We start from the raw sequence: 10,784 nt of genomic DNA, 5'->3' as shown, positions 1-10,784 counted from the left end.
AATCTTGGGTTAAAGAGAAAGCTTGGTAAGTCTTGCAGTGATGAGCCGTCTCCTAACAGGTGAGGAACTTGGCTGGAAAAACAAGGCTTGGGACAAGAGCATCTTCTCGTGTAAGTGTGAGATACCCATGTGCTGTTGAAGATGCATGTAGCAGGCCTTACTCGGGAGTAGTACTGTCTCTCTGGGACCCCACAGGCTATCTTGTGCATTACACAATTAAAACTGGATCTTTAGACACTGTGAACCCAGGAGGCTTTGCGTGGCATCCACTAGCAGGGAGAAGGGTAACACTCAGCCGGGCACAGCGCGCTCATGGGACCAGCAGGAATATCTTCTAGCAAACCCATGTGCTCTTGGGGGGGAAGCCAGGGTTTGGTTCTCCATTATCAAGCAAGGTCCCCTTTCTGAAGGTCTGAGACTAGTCTCCAGTGAGATGCCAGGAGGGCACTGCTGCTGGACCCAGATTAAAGGGATCTTTGGCCAGGCCTGCTATGGCCAGGCCTGCTACAGCCATTCCTCTGTTCCCAGCCTCCAAATGGTAGCAAGTCTGTTTCTGCAATATCTGAACCAAGAAGCAGAGTTAAGCCTTTAAATTCTTCTTTAAGCAATGTAGCTTATCCTAGTTCTGAAACACATCCACATTTGCTGTGAGAGCCATTTTCCCTGCAACACGGCTAGCCCAACCTATCAATACAGTAAGGACAGGCTGTGGTGAGGCAGATGATCTCTAGAGTGTTTTGTGTATAAGCAGAGTGGGCTGGTGCGCAGTATTGCTGTGCTCATCTTACATAAGCAGGACAAGACTGGCACCAATACATTCCTCATAATGAAATTTTTCTCCTCTTGTGGAGTCTGCTGCCAGCTTGCGGGTCTATTAGGTAAGAGCCGTCCCTCTTCGTAATTCCGTGCACTTTCCCCAGCATTGGCCCAGAGATTAATTTGGCCTGTCATGTGAACTGCCTTCCTGGGGAAGTATTTTTTTGAGTGTAATTATTAGTTTCCTTCAGAAGAAAAACAAAACACAAAGAGCAGCAGCTGGCAAAGTCTGCATCTGCTCAGGCCATCGAGGCAAGTGGGGAAGGCAGAACTGAAATAACATCCCAAGTAATTCCCAATATTCTTAACTTGCAGAATGACTTGGGAATTCTGCCTGCTCAGACGCAGAGCTTGGGACCAAGAGGATATCACACAATCAAGCTTGTGGAAGACTTGAGCTCCTGTATACAGAGTCTTTCACCACATATATATGCCCTCTTATAAGTCCTATTTTGGTGCATCTGTTCCTGGCCACCCCTCCTGGTACCCACAGGTGTCTCGGGTTTGGCTGACAGGTAATAGAACAGGCAGGAAGCACCGGGTGGGGAAGTGCGGGCAGATGTAAAGTCACAACAAAAGAGGGCTGTCTTTGGTTTGTCAGCAATAGGCTTAGTTTGCCACCTGCCTCCTGGCAGGCTTCCCAGGTTGTTTTGTCTCCTGTGCTGGATATTTATATACTTTGGTTAGGATATACAAGTTAAATCCCAGCCCCATTCAAGCTAATAGCTTTGCACTGTCTAGCCAGTCCAGGTGTTTTCTGTACTGATTACAAAATAATTACACTGAGAACAACAGATCATGCAGAAAACAAACAAACAGATAAAAACTCAGCCAGACTTTTTAGGCTGATGAGCATTTTTAGATGGGATCTTACACTTTCATTTGAAAAAACATCACACACAGATTTTCTATATAGTTTAGTGAATTTGGGTACGTACTCTGTTTGCATCAGAGGGAAAAGCTGGTGTGTGTGACAGCAATTACAGAAGCAGTTGTGTATTGGCAAGGCACGCTTTGTGGCACTTTTATACAATCCCATTCGGTTTTAGCACGTCCTGTACCTGTGCCAAAGCAAACCTGAGAATTGTATCTCCATTTTGTGTTACAAAAGCACATGTAGCAGTCAATGTATATTTGTTTAATTCAAACTGTCATGTCAATCCGTCTTCTCATTACTGAGTAAAGAGAATTACATTGCATGATCTCACAGCAGGAAACGCAATACTGGTGGGTTTTGTATTTGGCGCTTGGCTGGGGTGCCCGGTTGTGTGGATTTTGACTGCAGCCTTTGCGCTGCAAGGACTCTCTTGCTTGGGTGCGGAACCGTTCTGTAGGCACCGGGAATTAACCTCGTGCTATGCTGGTTCTCACGCTCCACCACCGCAAAGCCAAGTCCTGTGCCAAATCTTGCCATGACAAAAGCGGCCTCGGCTCCCGAGAACAGGGCTTTGCCCAAACCGCACGGGCGTTACTCCCGCGGGTGTCGGGGAGACGCTCTCTCGCGGGTCGGCCCCCGAGCGGCCTCGGAACCTTTGTGAGCCGGCGCTGCTTCCCGGCGGACTCGGTCCGCCGCCGCACGCGGGCGGCCGCCTCCTGCGCGGGGATTGGTCGGCGGTCCGGCTGCTGTTGGTCTGGTGGGCGCGGTCCGTTGGGTTCCGGCGCCCCCCGGTGGGCCGGGGACGGGCGGAGGGTGAGTGGGGCCGGTCTCCCGCTTTGGCCCCCTCTGCCGGCGCTCCCCTCTGCCCCGCCGCGGTGGTTCGGTCACCGGCTCCGGCCGCCGCTGCGGGACCGTGGGGCTTCCCCTCCTCTCCCCGAGGCCTGCCGGACGGCGCCCGGGCCGGTGTCGGGTACTGGGTGACCGCGACGGTGAGGGGACTCCTCGGCGTCTGCGGCCGGCCATGCCGCCCGCTAAGGCCGGCGGCAAGGAGGCCTTGGTGCTGCAGTGCGAGTGGGACGTCTGCACCTACGTGGCCTCGAAGATGGAGGAGTTCTGCGAGCATGTGGCCCAGCACCTGCAGCAGCACCTTCCCGGCGAACACCGGGACGAGATGGACCCTCTCGGTAAGGAGCTAGCAGCCTCGACCGCGGCGGCTCATGAGCCCTCCCTCCTCTCTGAGATATTTCACTGTGAGAGAATCTTCCTCTCTCTGAGAACAGCGCTGCCTGTTGCAGGACTGGAATCTCATGGAAAAAAAACTGGTGTTCCCCTGTCTGGGGGAACCTGAGCTTTACTGGAAGAGGTTCTGTCAGATCGTTATGGCCTTTAAATCTTCTGTTTGTGTTGCAGAGGAATACACGTGTTTGTGGCAGGAATGCGGTTTCTGTTCCCCAGAGAGCTCAGCTGACCTCATTCGCCACGTCTATTTCCACTGCTACCACACCAAGCTGAAGCAGTGGGGGCTGCGGGCCCTGCAGAGCCAGTCAGACGTGAGCCATTGCCAGCTGGACTTCCAGAGCCGCAATATCATTCCTGAGATCCAGGAGAACTTTCTGTGTCTGTGGGAGTACTGTGAGGTGAGAACAAGGGACTCAGTTTTGCTTTCCTATGTGTTATTTGTGACATGGTGGCCAAGGGAAGGAGAGCTGCTTTTGTCCTTCAGCTCAGCTTTGTGCCTGCTGGTTGGCTGTGCTCATACATGTGTGAAAGGCAGACCTGTGTACCTGTGCCCGGGTTGAGGCCAGCTCGTGCTGATCTTTTCACCCCCTTCTGTCTGCCTCTGCTCCCCAACAGAGATCATTTGATAATCCCGAGTGGTTCTATCGGCATGTGGAGGATCACAGCTTCTGTTCGGAGTACAAGGCAGCAGGGAAGGAGAACCATGTGGTCCTCTGTGGCTGGAAAGGTTAGTGGGTGCACACAAGGCCTCTCTAGAGAGCTTTGCACAGGGCTGGATTGCAAATGTCATACAGGAGAACTCTGCACTCCTTGGCAGGGTTTCAGAGAGCCTCTTGAACTTCAAAAATATGTGTGCATGGTTGCACAGTGAAATATTCCTCTAGAATTTCTTTTAGGGGATCCAGTGAGTGCTTAATATTGAGGTTTTTGTTTATATTTAATTAGTACCTAGCAGAAAAGGCTCCAGTTTAATTTTTTCAGTAGTTCCTCTCTCCTGTGTTTGTGCAATTGCCTTAGCTGCTTGCAGTGGGGGGACTCTGTGCCAGTTGTACGCTAGTGATCTCATCCTCCTGTGACCCTGCTCTGTGGGCTTTTTGGAGCAGGGAGTTGATCCTTATTAGTCAAAACAGAAGCAAGAAGCCTGCCACTTAGTCAGGTTGTGGATCATGGCCTATGTGTGAAGGATCTTAATGGCAATCTGTTGTTTCTGTTTAGACTGTGATTGCACCTTCAAGGGGCGCTGCAAACTGCGGGAGCACTTGCGCAGCCACACACAGGAGAAGGTGGTGGCCTGTCCTACCTGTGGGGGGATGTTCGCCAACAACACCAAGTTCTATGACCATATCCGCCGTCAGACTGCGCTGGACCGTAAGCTCCTGCGGGTGTGGGAGGAGTGGGTTGTGAGCAGTCCTCTGACTGGGCCGTTTGGTTTGTTAGAGCTGCCTGTTCTCGGCGAGCAAAGGGCACAGGTGAGCTTGGCAACAGCCTTACTTCTCTGATGACTGGGAACTAAGACACTGATGAATCTCCGAGAAGTGTCTTCTTGAAGAGGCAGGATGGTTGGAGGTTGACAGGGTTGCACAGGGCTCACGCTGCTGCAGCCAGAGCTGTTCCTCCTGCAGGGACTCAGGACCGAAGTCAAAGGCAGCAGCTGGGCACTTGCAGCAGCACTGAGATTTGCTTGTTGAGTTCCCTTGTGCTGTGCTGGTGATATGTGTGTGTGTGATGACTGCTCCCTAGTTCCTGCACTGGCAGCACAAGGAGGCTGTGCAAAGGGGAGTCAGATTGGCCTTTGGAAGTGTTGAGATTTTTTTTGGCTTTGTAGTCAGTGTTTGCTATCTCTGCCTGGAAAGAAGGGTTCCCAGCTCCACTGTAACTACCTCTTTTTCTCACTTGCTGGTCTTTGTGCTATTCTCTCTGCTTTGATCTCTTCTCACCACCCCCTCCCCTTTCTTGCTTGCCCTGATGCTGCAGAGCAGAGGTTCCAGTGTTCTCACTGCTCCAAGAGGTTTGCCACAGAGAGACTGCTCCGTGACCATATGAGGAACCATGGTGAGTAAAGGCCCCTTCTCCCAACTGAGGCTCTGAAGAGTGTGTGCTCTCCCTTGCTTTGTGGTAATGTTTTCCACCCGTTCTTTCACACAGTGAACCATTACAAGTGCCCTCTGTGTGACATGACCTGCCCGCTGCCCTCCTCCCTGCGCAATCACATTCGTTTTCGGCACAGTGAGGAGCGGCCATTCAAGTGTGACTACTGTGACTACAGGTGAAGACCAGAGCTTTCTGTCTTCCCAGACTGATGATGGAGAGGCACACAGAGGCACATGTGTGTGTGCTCTACACAGTGTTCAGCTTTGTTCCCTCTTGTTTCCTTTCAGCTGCAAGAATCTCATTGACTTGAGGAAACATTTGGACACACACAGCAAAGAGCCAGCCTATCGCTGTGAGTTTGAGGCCTGCAGCTTCACTGCACGTTCCCTCTGCTCCATCAAACTGCACTACCGGAAAGTCCATGAGGTAGGAAGGGAGCAGAGGGCTATTCTGCTCTGTATTCTCTCCCAATGAGGCTGAGAACCGCTAAGTGCAACATGCTGTAGAGAAGCATGAGGAAAAAAGCTAAAGGCATGTGAAGTGCTCCAGGCTGACCCAGGGGTGTAGGAATGTGAGGTCAGGTTGCATTCCTCTCTTACTGCTGCAATGACACGTCATGTCAGTCTTCTTGGGGAACCTAGCGTGTGTATGCATGGATACCGGGCCCTTTCATCAGCCTCATGGAGTACTCAAATCCCTCTATTTGCCCTTCAGGGTGACTCAGAACCCCGGTACAAGTGCCATGTCTGTGACAAGTGCTTCACACGTGGAAACAACCTCACTGTCCACCTCAGGAAGAAACACCAGTTCAAATGGCCCTCAGGGCATCCTCGCTTCAGGTACTGCCCGTCCTTAGCTCCTCACTACCTCCTCGCTAGTGCAAGAGGCAGCTGGAGTTGCATCCTGTATCTTGCCAGAGCAGATACCTGGCGGTGCTTGGGATCTGACATTTGCCTGTAGTGTGCTCAAGACCCGTTTCCCGGTGGCTGGAAATCACTGGGCTGCAAGCATTTGGTGGATCTGGCACAGTGACAGGGCAGTGCTGGGTAGCAGCTCCAGCAGTTGGTCAGAGATTAGGGGCAAAGGCAGCAGAGGTGCCATCACAGCTGCATCTGGCGGGATGCTTCTGAGCTTGGCAGGGGCTAGGTCCAGGTGTCCCACTGTAGAGAGAGATGCTGCAGATCAATCTCTTGACAGATGCCTCTGCTGCATCCTCTCTAGGGAACTCCAAAGGGTTTCCAGAGCTTAAAAGCTGGGAGGGGAAAAGGATGGACTTCAAATACTCCCAGTGAAACAGTGGTGGAAGAAGATGGGCTTGGGATATGGTAGAGGCTTGGCAGAAAGCTCAGAAGCTGCCACATGGATGTGCTTTTAGGGGTAGGGGCTGAAGGGGTTTTATTTTACTTGCGCGGTATCATCTATGTAGCACTGGGCATTGGAACCTAGAGTATAGTAACCCTTCCTTTGCTGTGGCTTCAGGCTGCTACCTGTCTCCTGGGAAGGGGCTACAGTGTGACTGGCTCCATTACCCCTGCCTATCTCTGCTCAGGTACAAGGAACATGAGGATGGCTACATGAGGCTGCAGCTGGTGCGTTACGAGAGCGTGGAGCTGACAGAGCAGCTACTGAAGGACAGAGAGAAGCAGGGGGAGGCACTGGATGGCTCAAGTGAGTGTGTGCTGCTGTCTGAGGGTGAGGACAACCTGCAGGGCATTGTTCTGGAGGCCCCAGCGGAGGCTTCCCTGGTAGAGAACAGTATGGCTGAGCTGCAAGTGGCCCCACTGCGCCCGGCAGCTTGCTCTGCTGACAACCCTGAGCCAGCACGGCCAAGTGCCTTCCCAAGAGCAGCGCTGTTGACGGAGCAAGAACCCAGCACCCCAGCCAACCCCATCATCCGTGTGGTAAACCGGACCAACGAGCACGGGGAGAGTGAGACTGTGTATTATGTCATGGCCAGCACATCCTCAGAGGAGCAGGTGGCAGCACCCAGTGGGCTGGCCATGGAGCTGGAAGAGAATGTCATGGACCGTCTGCAGAGAACGGCTGAGGAGTTGGGCATCCAGATCGTGTGAGGTGCTCACCTGCCACTCTGCATGTGGAAAACTTGGGGTTCCACGGGTTGTACTGGTCGGGGAGGTTGGGGAGTGCTGGGGGTCTAGGGCTGAGCTTGTCTTCATCTACCTGCAGCTGGCTAACTTCCCCCTTTGCTGCCCCAGCCTCACTGACTGCCAGTTCTGGTCAGCATGGACAGAGGGGAAGGACAGGTCTCTCTCAGTTGTGGGTCAAATGATCTGAACTGGAAGGACCTGTCTGTCTCCTGCTTTTGGGGATTAGGGACTAGCAAGCCTCTCCTACCCTTCCAAGAGGTTTGGCCTTAGCCTGACACAGGCCTTCCCCTCTTGGTTACTCACTGGTGATGTGGTCTTTGCTGCTGTGCAGCTAAGTTGTCAGCCCTTGCTGAGCCTGGTCCTTGGCTAGGATCTGCCCTGGCGGGATGGTGTGCTGAGCAGACACTGCACCTGAATCCTCTTCCCTGGGGAGATGGGTGGCCCTTAGCAGGCCTGTTCTCCCCCATCCATACTTTGTTCTCTAAGGGATGGCATGCTCTACTTCTGCCTTCATCAGCACTTCCCTGCACATCATCTTTCCTAGGCAGTTCAGCTGGTGCTGTTGGTGGTGTTTGCACCACTGATCCTGTTACACTGCACTGATCTCCGTGAGGAGAGAGCTGGAGGTGCTGTCCCTTGCAGGCTGCCGCTGTCCTGCAGCACTGGGGGATTGGGAGCTTCTTACTGCTTTTGTCCTTCCCTGGGTTTCCTCCCCACATTGGGGTTTGGGCTCCTGGTCAGGCAAAGTGTACTTTGGCGAGACAAATAAAAGTCAGACTGCCAGGCCAACCAGTGTCTGGTGTCTCTTTCAGCCCTGTCCCTGTCAGCCGTGGCGTGTTGCGGTGAGATGAGACTGAGGTGCCTAAAACCTGCAGCGTGGGAGGTGGGCACTGAAGAGCTGCTGGGATCTCTTGATACGTCCTATGTGCCGCCACTTGGTGAAGCTGGCGACTTGCCTTGGAGAGCATGTTGTTCCGTGTTCCCAGAGGTGGCACTGGAAGGCCAGGTTTAGCTCTGGCGCTCTTGTTCCCTGATGTGGGTTTGACTTTTGCTGCCTCCTTCAGGGCATCAATGTCAGCTGACTGCAATGTCACTTTTTGAATATAGAGAGTAGTGCTTATGAGCAGAGGCATCTTGCCCTTTGTTGAGTGAGTGGATGAGAACAGTGTGAAGCTGGTGTCCCTGGAGCGACAGTCGGGCCCTCACTGCCCTGTATGTGGAGGTGATGGGCCCAGGTGGAGGCAGGTAGGTGACCTGCTGATCTCCTAGGCTGGGCACTGACTTTTTCCCCTTGCTTCCTTTCTCAAGCGGTTCAGCAAAAGCTGTTGGAATTCCAGGTTAGTGGAGGAAATCACTTTATGCTAAACCCTTGGCCATCTGCTGGCTTTCTAATTGCAAACACTGTGGGTGTGATTCATGGTTGTGCCCTTGGGATGAGATGGGGTGGTGAGAGCAGCCCCTATAGGCCTGTGCCCCAGGTGAGGGGCAGGGTTAAGTGAGCAGAGCTGCCCACTGCAGGCTGTGTGGGAAGGTTTCCTGGGGCCGGATCCATGTGTGAGGGGCCATGTGCACCCCTGCACCCCAAAACTGCTCTCTCCAGGGGTGTGCACGCAGAGTGCCTCCCATGGACCAGTCATGCTCTGGGCACCTTATTCTCAGGGTGAGGCAGGGTGGGAGGCAGCTAGCTGTCCCAGCAGCCCCGACAGCATGCACTGCAGGAGGGTGCTGCTAGCTCTGGGGAGAGCATCGCTGCGCTGCCAGCATGCGATGTAGCAGGGCCTTGCCCAGCCTTCCCCACTCCTGCCTGGCCCTTGCTCCCTGGTACTTGGCAGAGCTGGGCCGAGGATGCCTTCGAGAGAAGGGCCTCCTGCCAGGTTTGCATTCGCAGCATTTCCAGCTTGGCCCTCTTTCTAACACGTGGGCCTCAGGGCTCTGCTGCCAGAGCCATGGCTGCACCTGCATTATCTCGGACTGCAGCGTTCCTGCACTACATGAGTGCTAGGTGCTGGGAGCAGAGGTGAGGCTGTGGTGACTGGGAGGAGTTGTCCCTTTAAACACTGGGTCCAGGGAGGGTAATCTGCCAGAGATAATCTGCTGGGGAGAGGATTGGCATTAAAGGGAATGTCTCCTCCCTTCCCCTATGTCCTACAGCATCCCCTGTCCTGTGTGTATGGAAAACAAGTTCACTTTCTCCCGGGCAAGCAGAGAGGGGGCCTTTGATTTGAGGGGCAAGGGGAGGAGGGCAGTGTGTGCTATGAGACTGGGCCTCCTCTTCCTCGCCGTGCTGGCCATGCTGGTCTCCTGTGAGGACCCAGAAGGTAACAGGGTGTTTGGGGGAAGAGGGGCTTACAGGGTGCCCCAGCGCTGCTGGCACCTGGCTGGACTAGTCTTTCCCAGCAGGGAACAAGACCTTTGTCGCGTCCCTGTGCTGAGGCTTGGCGCAAGGGAAGCGGGAGCTGGCTTGGAGGAGAGCTGGTGGCAGCGAGTGGATGTGCTCCTCGCCACAGCAGGGGTGGGGGAGTGGGCTGAGATGAGCCTTCACTGGGCTTGTACTACCTCCCTATGGGTCTCTGAGAGCTGAGCAGCTGGCGGGAAGGGTGGTCCTCGGCCCCCTGCCCCAGCCCTGCTCTGCCTTGCTCCCTGCGACACCAGGAGACCTGGATACTTACTGGTCTGGCACGGCGCCCATCTGCTTGGGGGGCTGCAAGGGGAAGCACAAGGAGCTGAAGAGGAGCCAGTGTGGGAATGGCAGCTGCTGCTGGCTGGGCTACAAGTCCTTCTGCCGAGGTACAGCCAGAGGGGGGAGACCAGGGGGGACCTGGGGATGGCTGCAGGGCTTGGCACAGCCAGCCTGGGGAGGGCACGTTTTGTGCCGTGCATGTGTGTGTGGAGTCTCTCCAGCAGCCCGGTCCATGCGCCATAAGGGGACGCAGCCTGGGGCACCCACAGAGTCTGCCCAGCACCCTGGTCATCACCCAGGACCCACAATTTGTCTGGGTACATCCCCTTGGGCTGCCGTTCTGCTGAGCAGGCTGCACAGGGTGCTAGCCTCATGCTGCCCACGGGAACCTCCCTGTCCCCAGTGAACTGCGGGCGACCCGAAGCAGACTTCAACTCGGTGGTGTACGGCAATGACTGGTGGGTTGGCTCAGTGGTTCGGTACAGCTGCCGGCCTGGATTCCTGCTGCTGGGGGACCCGGCCAGTGCCTGTCAGTCCGATGGCCGTTGGACCCCCAAGCCCACCTGCCTCCGTGAGTACTGCTGGGTGTCACACCGAGCCCGAGGGGACACCCTGCCTGTATGGGGAGCAGGCAGGGGGGCTGTGGGCATGTCTCCGATCCCTCTTTTCCCCCAGCCTGCCTCAGGAGGGCTGTAGGGCTGGTGGGCACCCAGTGACATGCTCTGGCCCTGCTCTTGCAGGGATCTGCCTGCGAGGTCGGATCGAGATCAGTGAGCGGGATATCACTGGGAAGTGCTCCTCGTCTTGCAGCACCCAGTCCCATCTGGGAGCTTTCCTCAACCATGGCTGCATCAAGATCTCAGCCTGTGTCACCAAGCGCTCGGGCTGGGCCCGCTGGTTCCTGCGCTGTGACATCTGCGAGTGTGATTGCCATGTCCCATGCGGTAAGTCCCAGTAGTGGCTGCCCACCTTT

General features: G+C 54.9%; 1 protein-coding gene across 1 annotated transcript; it reads left to right on the top strand.

The window, feature by feature from the left end:
• Window positions 1-2,474: 2,474 nt before the first annotated feature.
• HINFP (histone H4 transcription factor) lies at window positions 2,475-7,914 on the top strand. The gene is made up of 9 exons (XM_082493851.1): window positions 2,475-2,877; window positions 3,104-3,330; window positions 3,548-3,659; window positions 4,148-4,300; window positions 4,907-4,984; window positions 5,078-5,198; window positions 5,311-5,449; window positions 5,738-5,862; window positions 6,573-7,914. The coding sequence occupies exons 1-9, from the start codon at window positions 2,715-2,717 to the stop codon at window positions 7,093-7,095; spliced, it is 1,641 nt and encodes a 546-aa protein (XP_082349977.1). The 5' UTR covers window positions 2,475-2,714; the 3' UTR covers window positions 7,096-7,914.
• The last annotated feature ends 2,870 nt before the right edge of the window (window positions 7,915-10,784 follow it).

This window comes from Vanellus vanellus, assembly GCF_965231255.1.
Source record: "Vanellus vanellus genome assembly, chromosome: 21".
NCBI classification, from domain to species: domain Eukaryota; kingdom Metazoa; phylum Chordata; class Aves; order Charadriiformes; family Charadriidae; genus Vanellus; species Vanellus vanellus.
This window is presented reverse-complemented; position numbering and strand designations above follow the sequence as displayed.